Raw genomic sequence first — 21,805 nt, 5'->3', positions numbered from 1 at the left:
AAATGTACACACTTTCAATATGTCAGAATTTCCCTTTCTTGTCTCAGCTGTTTCTTTCTTCTTCTGCATTTTTGTCATATTGCCATCAATTGTTGGCTTACAAAGGGAAAAAAATCTTAGGATCATTCATTTGGTTTAGGTGCTGGTTGTCAGACAAGTTCTGCATGTTTATGTATTGTATTATAATCGTGTGTGTGTGTGTGTGTGTGTGTGTGTGTCACAGCTGACCTGTCAGGCAGCTGGTTATCCCTATAAATAGGCATCTGCTTATGAATAATGCATACTGTCAGATGATAATCCATGGGTTTTGTGGATTCTGTGTAGAAACCATAGTAGTACAGTAGTTCTTCATTTTAGTTTGGGGCCTAGCACTAATGTACAGTGTTTGATCTATTTAAAAGCATTTTAATGTATATGTTGTATTTTTAAAATAATCATCAAGACAATATGATTCATATTCAATTTAATGTCCTTAAATCTGCGTATTTTCACGGGTTTTTTATGCTGCTAGAAAAGTTGTTTGTCTTGTTTATAAAGTAGGTTAATTCTGCCACCTCCTGTTCAACGAGAGAACTACAAACAAAGTTGTGCTGCATTAGATGTTGATTCAAAGGCAAAGTAAGACTAGTTATGAAGTCAGTTTCGTTGATTCATTTGTTATTTTCAAACCATTCAAAATAAATTATAAAACAACTGAGCTTAATTGTAATGCTCATGATTTTTCTTTAAATAATGAAATAAGCGTGGAAAATCTATAGAAACACATAACTTAACAAATGTCAAAATAAGTTGTGTCCAACTCGTATGAAATTCAGATGTAGGTCATACAAACACATTTTACAAGTTCTGATAATTTATCGATAAATCTAGCGTCATTAATTGCACAAGTTATTTAAATTGCATGGCTTTTAATGGCTTGGGTTGTGTATTCCCTAGTAGACATATTTATCTTGCTCTCCCATCCTCTGTCTTGCTAGTTTGACAATTTATTGCCTGCCTGTTCCTGTTCTTACGTACTTTGCGTAGTGACCGTTTTATATTTATTGTTGCAATTCCTCATCTATCCTATGGATGGCAGTAACAAACGGAGAAGCGCAGAAACATTTCGATGAAGAAGAAAAGAAACCCAATGGAATTCGTCCTCAGTTCATTAGTCTGCTGTGCCTGTCTGCTAGCAAAACAACACTTTTAGTCGTTAATATTCAAGTGTGTGTACCTCATGAGTATCAGAGAATGTCTACCCGGGCTCTTCGAAGGCTTAAAGGGAAACAGCGAGGCCAGGAGGCGTTAGACTTGGGGGATCTAACTTTGGGTGACACCCCGGAGGAACAGGCTGAGGCTGAGGCTGAAGAGGAGCAGTTGGACGCGGCTAACGTTTCTCCTTCCAACAAGAAAAGTGACGGCCGAAAGGCAAAGAAAAGCAAGGCTCAGAAAAATTTCAGCAACATTTACGAGTTGGTAAGGTGACGGTGTAATCCACCAACTCATGCTTATCATGAAGTTAGCATAAAGTTAGTGTGTTAATGGCAGCTGTTTACGGCTAGCTCTCTCTGGGCTAGCCGTGTGACATGATGCCCAGCTGGCTGTCGCTTTAGAAAATCGTCCAAATGTAGGTTCTGTCTATACCATCAGAAAGAATACCGCCAGAAAAGGCCTGGTATTTGTTTTCAGCGCGCCACTATTCTTTTAAAACTTACCTTTAAAATGCCCTGTACGGCTGATTGCACATGGACCGACAATCGACAGCTGTCTGTGTCATTCCTCATCAACACGAACATAATCCTAGTGAGTTGGGAGTCATACAGGCGCTGCCTTTTGTACTTACTTCTACTTATTGTGAGACCGTGTTTAATATAACTAACTGAAACCTACAGTGCTGTGAAAAAGTATCTAATCCCTTCCTGATTCCCCCCCTATTTGTCACACTAACATGTTTTTGGAAACTTTGGTTTAATTTTACTTGCAACAACCAGGCTTGATTACTGCCAGACCTGTTGAATCAATAAATCACTTAAATGAAACTGAACCTGTCAGACAAAGTGTAGTAGGTAGGTTAAAAGATCTCAAAACGCAACACAGTGTACTACCATCTAAAGAAACTAAAGAACAGATGAGAAACAAAGATGGAAAGGTGTTACCAAGCCCTCCTAAGGCCACAGTGAGTGTCATTATTCATAGGTTAAGAAAACCTGCCACAGTGGTGAATTTGGAGTGGCTGGCCTACAAAAATCACTCCATCAGTAACTCATCCAGGAGGCCACAAAAGAGCCCAGAACATCATCTAAAGAACTGCAGGCATCACTTGCCTCAGTCTGAGATGCTTTGGCATGACCTTAAATAGGCCAGTAATGCTTGAAAACCCTGTGAATTATAACCACACTTGAAGAATTATTCCATGGCAATGTCAAAGACTCATTCCCACTTTGCGGTTGTTGCTGCCATGGGTGGCACAACCAGTTATTAAATTTAGGGCTAATTACTTTTTCATAGGACAATAACTTATCTTAACTTAAGGCCATGAAGGAAAAATATTTCTGTTACAGTGTCACCAGCATTAAAAGGTTTCTTTTGTTTGTTTGTTTTTAATTTTCAGCTTATTTCATATCAATACTGTTTACATAGATCAGTTTATTTAAATTCTCCATTGATCAGAATAGAACTAAAAATATGAACTCCTCCCACAATTTAAGTCACAATTCACCCACAAGCTGTGGTTAAAATGTCATCTTAATATACCTTCTCATCATGAACACAGATATTCGTGTATTAGATATTGTTTTGTGTTGGAGTTGTAGCTGTGCCGTGTTGTGACGGGATGCTTTCAGAGCTTTCAGTGCCAATGTCCTATTTTTACCAGATCGGTAGTGCAGACATCGAAGGAGAAAAAATTTCAGCTGATGAAGAGGCAGAGAAACCAAACAGAAACAAAACAAGCGACCCAGCAAAGAATGACAATAGAGACACAGATAAACTGGATCAAAAGCACGAGGAAGAGTTAGCCAAGGTAAAATGAAAACAAAGCAACAGTGATGCATTTCTGCAGTCTTCTAGGTCTGTGGAAATCTGATCTTATTGTGCATCTTCTCTTTAACAGCCCCCTGGAGACAGAGTTAAAAAGAAGAAGAAGAAGAAAAAGACAAAAGTGACATCAGAAGATGGACAGGTAACATGTTTACTATATACACTATATATTTAATTAATGCTTCAGAATCAGAAGCTAAACTCGCAGTATGCATAACGTTATCCCCTCTTTTTGAACTGACTGTGTGTGTATGTGCTTTACATTCAGGAGGCTGCAGCAGATGATAACATTGATTTATTGCTGGAAAACTTGGAGCAGTCTAACGGTCTGAGTTTGCAAAATGACGATTCTGGAGTGTCAGACAGAAGACCTGTGCTTCATGTGGAGCACAGGTGAGGACATGTTTGATCAAGACATCAAAAATGGCACAAAATGATCCTAATGGCACACATTAGGATCATTTTTCATTAACCAAACCTGACCAGCATGGTGGCAGAAGCATTTATCTTTCTATATATATTTGTACACAAAAATCAGTTTTTTAGCATACTGCATTAGTTAGAAAATAATGACAAAAAAATCATTCATTTTATGGCTTTAGGATTTTTTTTAAACAGTGGACAGCTGAAATTCCTTGATTTAGTCAGTTTTAGGTTGGTTTGTTTAGTTTTTAGCCTCAAAAATAATTTCTGTGATTCTGAAATGCTGCCATGTGGTGGCGCTTGGCTCACAGAAGAAAAACAAAACACAATAAGGCCATTAGTCGTTCGGATTGTACAACAGTTTATTAATACTAAAATGCAAAAAGTTAAAATGGTTTAGAAAATGTTGCACAAGACAAATCACCAATGTTAATGGCAAAGCATCATTTGTTCCTTTCTGCATTAAAAGACTGTTACAGAACAAACACTTTTTTGTACCAGTAAGTCAGCTGGGTGGTTCCAAATAAATGTTCAAATTCTGCACTGTCAAATTATAATATTAAGGTGATTAGCAGCCACTGAGACATTTCCACCCAACTGTATTTTTCCTGTGGCTTTTGTGAGAACCTTATTTGCTGCTTTCAACTCGCAAAAATACAGTTAATCGTGTGAAACTCGTCTGTGCCCAAAGCAGTAAACAATTACACTGATGACCTGGTTTTATTTTGGTTCTGTACTCTGACTGATATAAAGTCAGCTTTGAAATCGGGTGTGCTTCTGGTACGACCACTTCTTAATCTCAACACTTATATGGTGTGTTTCTCATGGTCCTCAGTGAAATTGTCTGCTGTATGATATTGTTTTGAAATTTAACTTGGATTTAACTGGAATGCATTTCCTCTACCAGTTCAAAGTGAATTTCATTTTCATTTTGAATTTCTGTGGTAACTCAGGAATCTCAACTCTGAGACGGAGCTGAAGAGATATTTTGGGGCTCGAGCTGTTCTAGGGGATCAAAGGTAATAGCAAAACCTTTTTTTTAAAGTAGTCAGTGCCACTTTTTTAAACAAGTAAATGTATTATATCATCTATAGTTTAAAATATAATCTTGCACTTTTTTTGTTAGGCCTCGACAGAGAAACAGACAGTTTCACCGTAGCACTTGGATGACCAGTCCAAAGGACAGCTGGCCTCGCTTCAGCCGCCCAGGTATACTTTTATATATTAATTAATCATAAGGAATTTTATGTGGCGTGATTTGCTGATAATTTCAGTAATACTTTTAACGATGCTGATCAAAGGTTGACTTTGTCTGTTGCACGCCGCTGTTTGAAACTAAAACATGAAAAGTTTCGTGATTACCTAATGGTTATTTTGGGGTACGATTCAAATGCCAAAACACCCACAAGAACGCTACTGATGACACTCAGTGTATAGGCAGCTTTCTGTGTAAATAAATGGTTAGTTAGATTGGTGCACATGTATTTTTCAGTTGTCCCAGGATGAGGACAGTTTTGCCTGTTAAGCTCTTATATGACACAGCAAAAGCAGAAGACACACAAAAGCACACATAGCTGTGATAAATTAGTTTCTACAGCAATTTATATCAATCAAAAGCTCCTGATCTATTCTCTTTTAACTATACACAATTCAAGCTGACAGGCACATAATGGTGCTAAGATCTTTTCATGCTACTTTATCTTGTAGTTTGAAAGAATTACATTTAGGGTAAAAGTTCTAAACTGTGCTAGTTATAATAGATATTTAGGTGTAACATGTAGTGAATGTTATTTGATACTCCCATCGTAAGACCACCTCATTGTGAACATATTGAAAGTCATCGTTGATGGGTTATTTAATTGTTCAATTTTGATTCTCACACTTTGTTTGAATCACATTTTCTCATCTAACGTAAAAATCTTTTTTAATATATTAAAAAAAATGTTCCAATATTTATCAGTTGTTTATCAGAGTGACTTTAAATGTAACATGAGTTGTGCTTTTCTTTACGTGTTGCTTTGTTCCTTCTGCCTGACCTCTCCACAGGAATCTCAATGACCTTACTGGAGACAAAGGACGGCGTTCATTACTTCACGTTTGAGCACAGTCGGGAATACCAACAAGTACAGTTCAAGTTCCTGGATGCCGTGGAGTCCATGGATCCCAACAACATTGTGGTAAATGAAATCCTTCAGTTGTGTGTGTGTAGACACCGACAACTGTGTCAACCTAAATGTTGGCAACTAATTTTTACTTTAAAACATTTAAATCTACACTGAAAAACTCTAAATATTTTAATCATTTAATGAATAACGTGAAGCAAATGCAATGTAAAGATAAACTAGGTTCATGATGGTTTTGAGTGTGAAAAACAAGAAGACTAAAGACACCTATAATATATGTATATATGTATTTGTCCTTTCTGATCCTACCCAAGAATTAGACTCTATATAATCTAACAGGATTAGCTTCTGGATGTGAAAGTGAAACTAATACTTAAATACCTCATACAACTTTATTTGTAATCGTCACCAGGGAGTCTTCTTCTTGCAAAACGAAGTCTGAGTCCACGGTTTAGGCCATAGTCACTCAGGTCTATTACCTTGCCCGTTGGTTGTTGGAGGCTGCTTGTAGTTGCTAGGTGTAACTGGCTGAATAGAGGGATACAATGCAAAAAAAGCTGCACTTTTTGAAATGTGATGGTGCAGCCATAAAGCAAAGCTTTCACTTAGAAGGGGAATCTCAGTTTCTGGGTTGTCACACTTTTTCCAGCTTTTATTACGTCTCTGCAAGCAGTGAGTGACTGTTGGTGGACAAGTCTGCAATTATGGCAATCTGATAATGACCAAAGGACTTACAAGGCTTTTGGTACAGGTCCCTTTTGTATGACCAATTTCATCTAGTGGCTGTCAGCAACCACCAATCCTTTTGGGAAAATACATTTTTCAACAGCAGTCAGTCAATGCCAGCAGGTTGCCACTGGTATTTAGGGCTATGTGATCAGTGCCTTACTCGACCTATGACTTCAATAAAAACTTTATTTTAACTTAAATCACCAGTATGGAATAATATTACATACAACGTGACCACTATTAAATTATAAGAAAAACAGCCTATAAAACGGGAGATATTACAGTGTTAAACAAGGGTTGTCAACCTTGACAAGTTGCTGCAATATGAACAAGCAGTGTCCTTGGTTTCTCAAGGCTTGCTTGTGATGTCTGGTCAAAAATTAAGATTTAGAGTGCCTAAATACAGAGTTTTACAAACCAGTGGGTGATGAAGCAGCACACTGCATCCAATATTTATGTACCGTCTGTGTTGTTTTGTTTTTTCCCGGGCAGGCCCTGCTTCAGCTTAACCCCTACCACATCGATTCCTTGCTGCAACTTTCTGATGTCTGTCGCATACAAGAAGACCAGGAGATGGCTAGGGACCTTATTGGTGAGGATCATTGGATGCTCTGTGTCATGAAATACATGGGTTTTTTTAAATGATGATAGCTGGGGATCCACTCTGTTCAACCATAATCTGTTAAGAGCAAATGACGCATCTAGCTTCAAGGCAAACTAATGATCTGCAAGTACGATGGTGATTTATTCAGATATCTTTAGACTGTAATGAAATTTTGAATCTTAACTGGGTTGTGCTTCATTCACTTGTGTGACCTGCACCCACTCTGGCGTTCTGATCTCAGTGACTTAATACACAAACTCTTTCTGTTCTTGCTGTAGACACGAGGTTTTGGTACAGACATGAAATGCAGCCTGTCTTAAGGCATTAGTCTGCCTTAAGACAGGCTTAAGTGCATGTCTGTTGTTCATCATCACTAAGAGGACCGAGCATATACTGTACTTTTTTTTTCAGTATTAACGGATTACTTAATTTGTTTTTGGTATATGAATACCTTTAGAATTCAAGCATTTAATGTTCCATTTCTTTCAGTATAATTACAATTTTAAAAATGTATTTTATCATCATTTGTAAAATGGAAAAAAAACCCTCTGAACTCTCGATCAATTAAAACCATTTTTAATTGAGCAAAAATGCTGGGCTTTCTAAACTATAGGTGATGATGATGTGACACGGTGCCAATTGAGGTTTTGTCATTTTCTTTTTTTAAACCGTGTTGCTGGTATTAAATTGGGGTTTTTTTTCCTGTTTTTTGTCTGTTCTAGTCAACTAAATGTATCCACTTCCAATATCTGATGTTTTGTCTTTGTAATAATTTCAAGTAAAAATGCATTTTACTTCATTTCTAAACTATCTTTCTCCACATTGATTTATATTTGGTTAGGTAGTTCCTTGATATACTGTGAGTAAACAAACTAGCCACTGTTAACAAGTCAAAATTCATGCAAAGGACAATGATGGGTTTAATTTCACCGGCACCATCCTAAATATGTCTCTGAAATAGTCTCTGTAGAAGACCACAGGGATACTTTGTCCTCTGCACGGATAATTTGTCTGATTTGCGTAGTAACACGGTGCCAGCCAAATGCAAGCTGAAGGCGTAAGAGACATTGTTTTTACTGCTGGTACATGTTCGTGTACCAAAACTTTAAAGGTGGAATGATGCAGCCTTGTATACTTATACTTACGTATACTTAATAGTCATTTCCTAAGTAAAAATGTATTTTTGTTTTTGTTTTTTCCAGAGCGAGCTTTGTATAGCTTTGAGTGTGCTTTTCATCCTTTATTCAGTCTGACGTCGGGCACCAGCAGACTGGATTATCTGAGACCAGAAAACAGGTTGGTTGTTCCCTTTTGTACTTTTTAAAAATGTTGTTACACATTGGACATTTGTTAAACATCTTGTAGACTCTACAGTATAGTTTTCAACTTAAATTATATATTTATGAAGTGATTGAACTCAGCAATTCAGTAATTCAATATCCCCTGTTTGCAGAGCATTTTATCTGGCTCTGTATAAGCACATGATGTTCCTGGAGAAGAGAGGATGCCCAAGGACAGCTTTGGAGTACTGCAAACTTATCCTGAGGTATAAAAAGAAAAGCTTAAAACGTGGGAAAGGAATAAGTTACATAATTAGATATGAGGCATTTATGATAGCAATAATAATAAATCCTCACTCTTCCCCATTCAGACTCTTCCCACTTTAAACAAACTTTAACTGATGTATAAAACATTATGTTCCAGATTTTTTTTTTTAACAACTAATTTACAGTGCTGTGAAAAGTGTTTGACCTTTCCATAACATTATGGACTCTTGTGAAAAACCGAGTGCACCCAATGATTCTATGACTTTCCATAGTTGCATGTTTTCTGTGACTTTATTCACATTTTGGCCTCTTGTCTGTATAAAATTGCTTTAGTTCAGTGATATTTGTGAGGAATTATTTATGCACACCTCTCTTGAAGACCCGCTATGGCATTTCAAGTCTGGGTGAGGTCTGGCTGGGCCATCTCAACATGTTGATTCTTTTCTTTTCAGCCGTTTAGTTATAGATTTGCTGCTGTGTATGGGATCATTGTCCTGTTGTGGATGACCAAATTTCAGTCACACTTAAATTTTCAAACAGATGGCCTCACATTTGACTCTAAAATACTTTTCTGTAGAGGTTTTTTGTGACATCCTAAACACAGTGATTGAGAACTCTCAATCACATGGTACACATGGTCATATTGGACATGGTACAACCACTGCTCATGGGGCAAAAATGTGTTTTGCCCAACTGATTTGTGAGAGGTTTGCAGAAGTTCTTTGCAAGATGCCAACTTCTGTACAAACACTCACCACGCAGTAGTCGGTGTGCTCCATGCAAACTACTGACAATCAAGTCAATCTGCTAGTGACCTGTTGCTAAGAGGTTTTTGCTGCAGGATTAAATAACTTTTGTTACCAATTTCATCTGGTAACTGCCAGCAACCACTTGGAAACCAGTCAGGGAATACATTTCCTTTGCAACCAGTGGTTGCCAGATGGATGTTGTCCAGTGTCTGAGGTCTTATTCACTTTGAACATCACAGTAACTGTAAGGTGGCCAGATTCTGTGACTGCAAAACTAAGCCTAAATCATCACCTCCAGCTTCACAGTTGGTATGAGATGTTTGTGCTCATATGCTATTTGGTTTTCACCAAATGTGGTGCTGTCAAACATCTCCACTTTGGTCTCATCTGTCCAAAGGGCATTGCACTAGACCTTTGAAACATTGTTCAGATGCAACTGTGCAAACCTAAGGCATATTGGCATGTTCTTTTCAGAGAGAAAAAGCCTCGTCTTAACAACGCTTCCAAATAATCCATCTTTGTTCAGGCATTCTTTTCACTGTCATTAGCTTTGACATTTAATATTTTTTGCAGTTTCCCTGAGCATTGCGCAGTCTAACCTTGGGGTGTATTTACTGGGACGTCCAGTCCTAGGAAGATCGCGGCATTTTGTAACGCACTTGAATGGTCCAAACGTTTAAACGGTCAAAACTGCTTTTCTCGAGGTGCTCGTGATGATCAGTTAATCAGCTGCATTTGATTAGCAACACCTGGCTGCTAGTTACCTTCTTAATTGCTGAGGAATTAATGGGCTGATTGGACATGTGAGCAATAATGATGAAAGAACACAATCTGTTTCTACTCAAAGAGAGAGGATTCACATTTAGACGCTTTCACTGTCTCATTACATGAAAAGTATTACATAAAGGACTTTCTAGCTAAACAAGAGGAACCTTTATTCCCTTTATAAAGTAAACACTAAACAGGCAAATTTGTTGAGGCACCTTTTTTATGCGTACTAATGTGGTGAGACTGTCTGCTGATAATGATCCGAGATGGACTCGGAATTATTTATGAGGTAAAAAAACAACTGAACATGTGTTTCAGACCATTCATTCAGGTCATGTATTGAGATTCGGGCTAATATCATGACCTGTCTTTTACACATAATAGAATTAAAGTTTTATGGAGACCCAATCTAAAAACAGTCCATGTGTTTATATCATTATCTCTTATGTTAAGAAATCACTTACCAAAAATCTTTCCACGAAGTGTTCCTGTGGGGACACTGCTGCCATACGCTTCAGCTTTGCAGATTATTCATATAGTTGTCAATATTTTTTGTGATTTTCATCAAATTCTGGCTTCCTGATTTAATGTTTCGGCCTGAAGAGCAGCAGTGTGGTAATAAAAAGCACTGGCCCTTTGTCACCGGCAGATATTGTCACTGTTTGCGTTAACAGAATCTTTAGCACGTTACTTAAAGAAATGCTACACATACATTATATGAGACGATTAAAGAAGATAAGTAATAATCTCATCTGCTATGATGTTTAACACACAAACTTTATTTGTCGTTATAATCACAGTTGTTCTTAAAGAATTTTATTTTTTTGCCCTTGGGTTGATTTTAAGCTATTGTAAAAAGAGACTTGTGTGCATAGATTAATACCTCCCTCCTGGTTACTTCAGTTGGTTTTCTGCCTGAGGGTCAAAATCTACTGAGGAGACAAACAGCAAAGCAGTGGTGTTTTGGAGCTGTCTGGTTTCGACCCTCTGCATTAATGCCGTCTTTATTAAATATCCCTAAATGCCATAACCAACAGTTGCTGTAATGTCTGAAACACCGTAAGCAGCCCAGATCATCGTGGTGTGATAGTTTTATTTGTACTTAGTCTAAGACACATCTTTGTCATGATTGTTTTATATTCATTTTTTTCCCCATTTGAATTAGTTTGGACCCGGACTCTGACCCTCTTTGCATGCTGCTGCTCATTGATTTCTTGGCACTTCGTTCCAGAGAGTACCAATCCGTCCTTCAGTTATATCAGGACTGGGAGGTAAAGTGTCCACTTACGTTCTGTGTGCGTGCCGGAGTTAGTGTGCCACTGTTAAATTTTCAGTCTGTGACAGGAATTTGTTTGTTTTTGCTTTTCAGGAGCACAGAAATCTGTCTCAGCTGCCAAACTTTGCATTCTCCACTGCCCTTTGTCATTTTCATCTAAGTCAGCAGGAAAATATGGACCCTGAAGAAAGTCACAAACAAAGGCACAAAGCCGACCAGCTGCTGCAGATTGCCCTCATCATGTTCCCTGCAGGTTAGACCCTCAGCAATGAACTGAATCAAATGGTTGCCCTTTAATTAGCTCTTCATATTCTAAGGCATACTCTAAAGAATTTTAATAACTTCCAGGACTGTTACCATTCACCCTTTGAAAAGTGTAACTTTGTAATTCCCTGCCCTTTGACGTGTTTCCCTTCTCCCCACTATAGTCTTGATGCCTTTACTGGATCTGTGTACTGTGCAGCCAGATGCCGCAGTCACCTCCCATAGCTTCTTTGGTCCAAATAGTCAGATAAGGTAACGTATGCTCTCTTTATTTTCCGAACTATTGCACAATGCAAGTTTTTAAAAACAATTGAAACATTTTTTTTTCTTCCATCTTTGTACCCTCATGTTAAAGCCCTTTGCACTTGTTCCATCTTTAGGCAGCTGCCAGCTCTGGCTGAACTGACAAGTCTGTATGTGGGGAGAACTTACACTCTGTGGAGGGAGGCTGCAGTAATGCTTTGGCTGGAAGAGACGGTGAAAGAAGTGCTGCGACGAGTTGATGCCAAAGACCCTGTAGTGGAGGACTGCCAAAACAAGTAAGCTTTTTTTTTTTCTTGTTCTTTTGTTTTTTTAACATTGGAGGCATTTGTTGATGACAAAGAGAGTCAAAATTAACTGTGGGTGGGTCTTACCTCTGCACTTAGTATTCCTTTAATTAAAAGTACATGCCTCTCAAAACCTTCCCCTTCGTGTCTTTCTTATAGGAGAAAGCAGAGGTACCAAAGTGCACCAAGGAACATCCATCGCCATGTCCTACTCTCTGAGATCAAAGAAGCCACCTCAACTCTGCCTCTGGTAAGAAACAATCACCATCTTCTATTCTGAGAACTGCACACAGCAAATTGCAAGTGAAGTGTAAATGTTTTGTATTTTTTTGTTTTTTTCTTCAAATGTTCTTGGTTACGTTACCTTGATTAGGGTGCTGAACAGTCTGAGGCACCACCCTGATAGCAGAAAGCATACTCCAACAATTGCTAGTGACACATCTCAGTGTCTTCAGTTCACTCTCCAAATCTCTCACTGTAAATCACAGAATCTCAGTGTCATTGTGGTAAATGATTCCCTGTGAACAAGCACACAGCCACAGTGCAGAGAAAACGTAAATCTCTGGCAGAACCAGATTATGGTGTGTGGTTAGTGGAAAGCAGCTAAAGCAAAGAAGACCTGTGAGAAGCAATAGCTGTTTTACAAACTATTAAATTGTCTAATAAATTTTAATTTAAAGGTTTGTACCAAATGTAGTTTCTTCAAAATCACACGATTATAGCTGTATTTCATACTCTAACAGAAGTCTGCTGTTCTCCAGCTCACCCAAGTCGTAGATTTAAACTATAAAAAGAAAAACTACACTGCTCAAAAAAAAGTTTTATTTCTGAGCAGTGGACTTTGTGAACAACTTAAGTTTTTTTTTTTGTTGTTTCTTTTTTCTCAAATTACTGAAGAAAGAGGCCAGACAGCTTAAAAGCCATCCATCATTTTGCACACAGGCATTTGATAACTAGCATTTCTGTTCTATATTCATGTATTTTTGGGGGGATTTGTTTCACTACCAGGAGGTGACCACTCAGCCTGTGATGGGGTTTGATCCTTTGCCCCCACTCGACTCAGTGATATCATATACACGACCAGAAAGGTAATTGTGGATCCTTATAATTTTTTTTTTTGTCTCAATTTTCATTTTAACTTCATGACTTGTTTATTTTTGCGTCTGCATATAGGCAGCGTGTTGGTGCATCCAATGAGAGTACACTCTCACTGTTTTTCCGGTCATTGCTGCCAAACTTTAACATTCAGGTGAGTCAGTCAACATCAGTATTTTTCTAGGGTCAATGTCTATTTCAGATTTTTTATTGATTAACGCTTGTCAGGAAGCTTTTAAATGCACTCATAACAATTTGTCTTTAACTTCAGTTTTGCCTCCCCTCTGTTTTGTGCTGCGTTTGCCACACAGACATGCAGCAGAGTCTTTTTCACAAGCACACAGATACATGGACATAGCAAAACAGAAGGAAGAGAGAGTAACTAGTTTCTTTGCAAACTGTTAAATTAAGCTATCTTACAATAAAACAATAGACAGATATATCGTTTGTAGGTCTGTATTATCTCATTTTCTGATGCACTTTCATTTTTAATGTGTGCAGTGGTATAGCACTGATCGTGCATGTTGGTTGTGTCAGAAATGAGGGGTAAATGCTGACGTGAAGCTATTGACGATGAAGTTGGGGGGAACATTTTGAAAACTAGCCAGTGGAAAAGGATGGATGGATGACATTCAGTTATACTGTAGATGTCCCTCCTCACTTTCAAGAGCATACGCTACTGCTATAGCTTCTCTAAACAGCTGCATAGGCTTAGAATACCATGAAATACAAATAAAGAACCCATAGTGTGTGCATGTGGTAACACCATGTGACTAAGCTATAAGCCCCTGACACAAAACTCGTTTGTTTCTTTTAAACCTGTGTAAGCGCAGTTAGTGAATGAATCATTATAAACTGGTGAACTCAGAGGGCTGTAAAGTGATTTAATTATGTTCTCCTTGGTTCTCTGATTTCTTGCAACGATGTCTGTTGAGTTTACTTACCACATCACTAAAGGAGCCACAAAGCTTTGAATGAGAGTTTACCTGGTAGCTGTTGAAAGGATACAGTTGTGATATACCAGTGGTCAGAAATACCATTATTACCTTAGTATTACTTTAATACAAAATCAGTGTTGAACCGGGACCACTGCTATGAGTCACACTATGCAGCATAAAGGCCGTTTCACATCAGACGCGGCATGCTCTGTGCTCACCGCTAACTAAGAGCGAAGGATCCAGAATTTGTTGCGCTGGCTGCTGAGCTCTGCTTGTATATTGTTTTTTAGTGGCCGCTCTTGGTGTACTAGACGCACCTGATCTTTGTCGTTTCAAAACATGTATCTCTCTGACTTTATCTCCTCTACAAGAGTTTGTGTTGTATTAAGTTCAAATGTTTAATAAAAACGTATCTCTCGTTCATAACAAGGAAAGCTTTGTAACTGTCCCAACAAGTGAAGAGTGTGTCATTTCCACAAAACTGCTTTTCCTCCGAGGTCGACAGAGCCTTTGAAAATGCCCTGCTGGTCCCTGTGTAAGCACGTCAACCTGTAAGAAAAAGTTTACTTGGACACACACCAATGTTTTCTTTCATGGTGTGGCGATAAGAGACATGAAAGGGCATTTATCCTTCAAGGACCTGCAGTTCAAAAAAGCGCCCCTCCGACAGCCAAACCCATCTGTTCTCTGATTGGATAGTTAAATTTGTGATTGACATGACATTGACCAATCAGCTGAAAGGAAGAAAAATAGGGTCAAAATCCATACTTGTAAGTTGAAACCTGAGTGCAGAGTTTCAACTTACACATACAAATCTTTTTTACGCACACAAATTCTTTTTACACATACAAAACTGAACTGAAGTACAAAATATTTATGACCACAATTTGAGCCCATATTTTTGCCTGAGAGATGGGACTTGAAGAACTGAAAAATCAGGATTAAAAATGAAATACAATAAACAATTTTTTCAAAGTTATGATAAATTAATTTGGTGTCAGATAACAGAATTTAAAAAAATGTCTGGCTCTCACCTCCTGACAAGAGCAAATGTTGTTAACCTCTACTCTGTGCAGGTACTTTGTAATTATGAGAAAGAAATTAAAATTAGACACATAATAAATCAATATTTTTATTCTTCCGTAATAAAGTTTAATAAAGTGACTCTCTCTTTCACCTTCCTAAACGGTCCGTGGGTCTGACACGTTCTGATGACAGTCATACCTCCTCCAAAGCAAACTCCAGTCTAGTGTTCGCCCTCAACACCCTGAATGATGCATTTCAAGCAAAGTTGTGTTTTGGTTTTATGAGTAAAGCAGACACCCACAGATACACCCATTTAATAGCAGCACCCTGCAGGGCTGAGCTGGTAAACGATCTGGGAAAATATTTTAAAACATATCCATGACTGATGGAAGTTTTCCTCTTAAGACTCATGGTCACCCTAAGGCAGACCTTCCCAAAGTAGGGGGGGCGCAGAGCCATGGCAGAGGGGGCGCGGTATGAAAAGGGGGGGAAAAAAACAAAACGCTTAGACACTGCTAGCACGGGCGCCTACAGAAACGCAAAGCAGGAGATGAAGCATCGCAGAATATGTTTCCAAACCAACTTCATTCTAAGGCCAAAGACTAGAAAATATGGTGAAGCATATCTTCCCTTTGGTTTCACCTGCACAAGTGCCGAGGTAGGTCTCCCCTGCAGAATTAGTTTTCCCTTTGTCGGGAGCAGCGCTGGGCTGTTCAAATCACGGACAAACAGTATCCCACATTCTTGATTTTTAGTTCACAAACACTTGTTGTAATGACTAACTACTCCTGACATTTTGGAGATTTTAGCTCTTTATACATTAAAGTTACAGTGGGATACAAATAACATCAGGCTGATCCTGCCACAATTTGTCCCCCGGTTCAAATCATGGACAAACAGTATCCCACAGTTGTTTTTGAACCCATTTTGCACAGAGAGGCATTTTTTGATTTGATTGCAATGTTGAATATTATTACACAGGGAAAAAAACAACTACATGTAAAATAATTACACCGTGATGCCTCTGCTTTTCTAAATGGAAGGACAGTAACTGCGTGTATATATGTAAGCGTGTAAAACCTGAAGATAGTCAGATTAACAGTATTTCGTCTTGATCTGCCATTCTGTAATTCATCTCATGTAAACAAAAACGTGGCGCACAGCGTAACATGAAAAAAGGCACATACCTTTGACGTTGCGTGACGAACTCTGTATTCCTCGTCCACGCGTAAGCGCAAAAAAGGAGTTTAAAAAAATCTCCATTTTCGGTGATTCCAAACGCCGTTTACGTGTGGACGAAACAGCTGCGTTTTCAAAAATACCCGTGTAGGTGTGGACGTAGCGTAAAAGAGTTACAGTTAATTCTGTCGACCATTTCCAAGTTCAAGAAAACAACATTCATGAAGTGCAAAGTTGACTCAATGTCTCTGCTTTCTCTTTGCAAATAAGGAAGTTCAGTGCTTGGATTTCTTCGTTAATTTACATTTTGTTCATCTTGAATGACACCCGTATTTGTAAAATCAGGGTTCTTCTGTTCATCTGTTAATGTATGAACACTAAACCATTTTCATCCCGTCTCACACAAACCAGCTTAAAGCTCGCTGAGTTTTAAGTTTATGTAGCTTATATAGTGTAGAGTGGCTCACAATGCTCATGCAGATATTACAGATTTTCAGTGTTGGGGAGTAACGGAATACATGTACCGCCGTTACGTATTTAAAATACAAAATATGAGTAACTGTATTCCGTTACAGTTACCGTTTAAAAAGGTGGTATTTAGAATACAGTTACTCTGTTGAAATAAATGGATTACACGGCGGTACTTCCCTGTTTCATATTGTCGCGGGTCAGGACTGTTTGGGTTTTGTTTGACAGCTACGTTCTGTTGTTCCAGGCTGCAGCGTTACGGTTGCCATGGTTACAGGGTGACGCTCTCGCTCCGCGGTTTTCCTCGGTGAGAGAGGCCTTTTTGTTGTCGTTGTGCTAAGCTAATAGGGAGAATGCAGAATGTAGCATCATGGGCAGTGTAGTCCGTGCTGCAGGGAGAATGGACTGCCATACCCGTTATGTGTCTGTGAGCGAGGGAGGGAGAAAAAGGAAAAGTACGAGCTGTCATCGAGCAAAAACGGGAGCTGGAAGCATGTAAATATAATAATAGCCACTGCAGCCAAGAAGAGTGCCTGACGAGCCCAGTTGTAAGTAAGCTATTAAGACTCGACTGTACACTGTGTTCGTGTTTTCCTCTGAAACAATAAGTTCCGTTGGAGCAGCCTTTCAACGCCTCTCTCTGTCTCTCGTTAGCAAAGTGACCCAGACAACAAAGTAAAGCTAGTTTTCAGCTACGAGCCCGACATGAACCCGACGTATTAGCCAGAGGTCCCTTTACTACGGTTCGTTGCCGCGGACCTTCAGTAATAGTAATAAATCACAGCAATAGTACATTCCTGTAGTTGTAAACAGCATGATAATATATTAAGTAATCCAAAGTATTCAGAATACGTTACTCTCATTGAGTAACGTAACGGAATACGTTACAGAATACATTTTGGGACATGTATTCTGTATTCTGTAATGGAATACATTTTAAAAGTAACCTTCCCAACACTGCAGATTTTTAGTTAACTGTTTGAGAAATCTATAGGATCTATTTTATTTTTTATTTTTTTAGATATATTTTATTAATAGGAAGTTGTTTAGTTAATTGGATTAATTTAAATGTCAAAACGTGGAAGCTTCATTACATAAACTGTTCAATTCCATCATGATTTACATTACTATCTTTCGTTCTTATTGATGTCAGCAGCCCATTCTTCAGAAACAAGATGTAAGCAAATAGTGAGGTGAATGAGCAGGGAGGCTGATTTTTGTCTCGATATTTTCTTACGTCTTGTTTCGTCAGAATGATCTGCATTTCAGCTCAGACTGTGAAAGAGAACCAATGTATAAAGATTACACAGCGCATACATTTTTATGCTGGGGTTGACAGTGAGACGTGGAACAATGTTTTGTTTTGTTTTTTACTAGTTGCATTCTTTTTTTTTTCTTTTTCTTTTTTTTTTTTTTTTTTACAGTGTTGCAGCATTTCAACCTAGCATCTTACCTTTAATACCTTTTAACTAGAAAAGGCTTTGCAAGCGTTGACCATTGCAGTCGGACAGCTGAAACAACATTGCTAAAATACAGCTTTTCACTGATCTGTGCTGGCCATAATTAACATGGACCAACACTGATTTCTTAGCAGAATTTTACAAGATGCTGCTGTTTAAGGGATAAAAAAATGAAGAGCAGTGTATATAGCAGTGTACATTCTCACAGCATCAGTTTCTGTGATGTTTCTGACAAGGAAAATGTGCTGAAGAGAGGATGATTTCATCTACTTGGCACAAGCGATATAAAAAGAATGCACTGCTTTTCACAAAACCTGCTGATGATAAAAAAACTCGCTTGTATGATTCTGCATAAAGGAGGCATTCAAAGGCTTTTTGGTAAACAAGTTCATAACATGTGGCAGTTTAAATGGTGTACTTTTACTCTGCAAATATATCAGAGTGTGGATTTTAAGTAAAGCCCTTGCATTTAAAATGAGTTTTTTGGTTGGTTTTTTTTACTTTATATGCCCTTAAGAGGAAGGGAAAAAATTGCAAACATGCTTTCTGTGTGAAAATGGTATACGAATGCATGGAAAGCAGGACCTATACTGAACCCATTTTGACCTTGTTTGGTTATTTTCTGCAAATAAGACTAAATTGAAAGATTCCTTTAACTGTTACTTTATCTAATGTGTGAAGGTGATTATTGCAAAGACACCACATCCACTTCATGGCTTAAAGCACTTCTCTCGTGCTACACTGAGCATGACATGTGTCTGGTTTATGTCCAGTTTTCCAATGACTGGCCTGCTGAGCATGAATGTCTTCATTGGTCTTACAGGCTCCTGCCAGCATGCAGCACACACCAATCTCCGCCACTTTAAGATACAGTAAATGTATGGCAAACACTCACACAGTCAACTGTACATGCTTACTGTTAACGGATATGCCCGAGGCATGTTTCCAACGGGACAGTTCCAACTCTGTTATCCACTTATGGAGAGGAAGAGATGCAATATGGATAAAGGAAATATAGTTAAGAGTTTAATATTTAAAGAACAACGTGGCCGTAAATTAGAATTACATTTCTGAAAACAACCTAAAGTTGTGTTTGATAACATGAACCCTAGATTATTTTGCTATATCCAACGTAGATGCCGTATATTTATTTGGACACCATCAGCACAGTTAAAGTAATGTCTTGCAATGGTTAACTATTTCTGAGAACAAGTTAAATTATTAGGCCATTGTAGCGGAGCACTTTGGGTAACTCAGGAGATGGATCGGGTCATCTACTAATTGGGATGTTGATGGTTCAATCCCTGGCTGTTCCAGCCAAATATCCTTGGGAAAGATAACCTGATGCATCCACTGGAGTATGAATGTGTTTGAATGTTAGATAGAAAGAATGGGCGTGAATGAGGCACTTTGTATAAAGGGCTTTGAGTCCTCAGGTAGAGTAGAAAAGCACTATATAAGAACCTCACTAGAAGTTTGTAGACTGAATAATCTCTCCTTCATTCTCAAGGATCCACCGAGGCAGGAAGATGACATGGAAGTGGCTCGAGCTGGTCAGGAGCTGAACCAGGAAGTAAATCGCCTAATGGTGGCAATGAGGGACATGCTGGCAAATATCCGGTTTCAGGAGCCACCAAGAGAAGACAACCCCTACAGAGATGATGATGAATGGGACTGAAAGAGGAGATAGAGGTGGACTAAGTGATGGATGAAGAGGAATAAAACTGAAAAACTGAAGAAAAAAAAAAGTGATGTTAATAATTACAAGGAAAATAAGTTGGACAGCTGGATATTATTTTGTTGTCATAATTTCAGAATATTAGACTGATTTTAAAAAACAAACATAAATACTACTGGGGTAATGTAGATGGATGTGAACCTGGCAAACTTTGTTCCAAGCTCAGAAAGCAGATTGTTAGTTGGACCTGTCATGTTGCCAAGGTTAAGTGTATTATTTATAATTATTAGTTCCATAATCAATCTCCAAGCATTGTCAGGTCAGCAGCACTAACGGATAATAAGTCCTGCTTTTCTTCCTCTGGTTTCTGGCTTTCTGAGAGTTTTTCATTTTCTCTCATAAACACCTGCAGTGGAAGCTTTACGAAGCTAGAGTGAGATTCCTGCAGTCTCATTCTGAGTGCAAGTTCTAAAGCAAACTGCTGCTTATCTGCACTTTAATACATATACACAGAATCATAAATTTTTTATTCTCATTGATTTGATTACTCCCAATAAAAACAAACTGAAAAATCCTTTGAAGTTTTCTTGAAGGCTAAAATGATTACTTTTTTTTAACTTGAATATTTTAATGCGTAGCTAGTAAAGCATTTTAAATCGATCAATTCTGTTTTTCTAAAGAGGAAACTGCCTTTTTTTTCTGGCGCAAATTCAGTTAGTCATGCCATCCATTTAGGTCTTATTTATAATTTGAACTGAATTATAGTTGATCCACATCCAAGCATTCGTATGTGCATTTCTTTTATTTTTGCAGGGATTCTGTAGCCATAATAATCTTACTGTGAGACTTCTATGATTTTTCGGCTGAATAATTAAGAAGTTCCAAAATATAACGGGGGCAACTCGAAAAAATTTAAAGTGTTTTGACTCTTGGTAATAAATGAAATCAAACTGAGTCATTTCTAAAGACAAACAGTACCACACAAACCTCAGCAAGATGCTGATGACGCACTTCTGTTGTGACCTGTTGCAAAAAGCATGAAAAGGTCTTCCACGTACACACCTGACATCATTTTAAGCATCCTTAAACATGATAAACTAGATTTGTTTTGTCTTTGTGGTCTTCGTGGTATTTTCTACTCACTGTCTTAATCATCTTGGCTGCTGTTCTTGGTTTGTTTAAATTCTGCTGCTTTCTTTCTCTAATATTCTTATTACCTCTCAGACTTTGGCACCGATTCTCACATTTCAGTTTCAGTTTACTTGCACTAATTGACAACGCAGCTATGGCAGATGTTTTCATTTTTATCTCTTAAACTGGTGATTAAATTAACTCTTTTCGGTGTACACTCAGATTCTCATGACCTCACTTGATTATGCTCATTCCATGCACACTAAATCTGAAGCAGTAACTATGCTTCTGTTATCATCAGTGATATTTATCGTTTTTAACTTGTGCTTATTATTTTTTTTTAACACTCTCCAACTGTTGCCCTTTCTTCTCAGTGTCCTTTCATGTTATCCATGGGATACAATTCACCCCATTTATGCTTTACAGTCACTGTTCAAACATATTTTTCAATACAAACACAAATGACGAGCTAGCCTGAGGTCTGTTACTCTCAGTCAAAGGACAAAATCATTGCGAGATGCTGTACACGCTTGAAACATACCTGCTTACTTTGTGTTCCAATGAGCCACAAGGATGTGGGTGACTGTGCTAGATGGTCAAATGAGGTCATTGTTCCTAATTCACCTGGAGCTATGGGTGTTGTTGTGAAAACTTTTCATGTGATCATTCTGCTGTATTGAAAGCGCTTTCAGATTAGTGGCTCAGAGGCTGCCTGATGGGACTGCAGTATTACCACTGGTGCTGTGGGTTAAATGTGACCAGTTGCCATAACATAATT

General features: G+C 38.2%; 1 protein-coding gene across 1 annotated transcript; it reads left to right on the top strand.

Annotated features, from left to right (window-relative positions):
* The first annotated feature begins 1,071 nt into the window (after positions 1-1,071).
* tcf25 (TCF25 ribosome quality control complex subunit) lies at positions 1,072-21,250 on the top strand. The gene is made up of 18 exons (XM_006780023.3): positions 1,072-1,458; positions 2,858-3,004; positions 3,095-3,163; positions 3,290-3,414; positions 4,398-4,463; positions 4,571-4,653; positions 5,491-5,621; positions 6,789-6,888; positions 8,103-8,196; positions 8,354-8,446; positions 11,130-11,235; positions 11,334-11,493; positions 11,669-11,756; positions 11,885-12,043; positions 12,212-12,302; positions 13,061-13,140; positions 13,226-13,301; positions 19,729-21,250. The coding sequence occupies exons 1-18, from the start codon at positions 1,072-1,074 to the stop codon at positions 19,894-19,896; spliced, it is 2,223 nt and encodes a 740-aa protein (XP_006780086.3). The 3' UTR covers positions 19,897-21,250.
* Positions 21,251-21,805: the final 555 nt, after the last annotated feature.

The sequence above is a fragment of the Neolamprologus brichardi genome, chromosome 1 (assembly GCF_056152115.1).
Source record: "Neolamprologus brichardi isolate AB-2024 chromosome 1, ASM5615211v1, whole genome shotgun sequence".
Lineage (NCBI taxonomy): Eukaryota > Metazoa > Chordata > Actinopteri > Cichliformes > Cichlidae > Neolamprologus > Neolamprologus brichardi.
The sequence above is the reverse complement of the archived record's forward strand: the minus strand, read 5'-3'. Positions and strand labels throughout refer to the sequence as shown.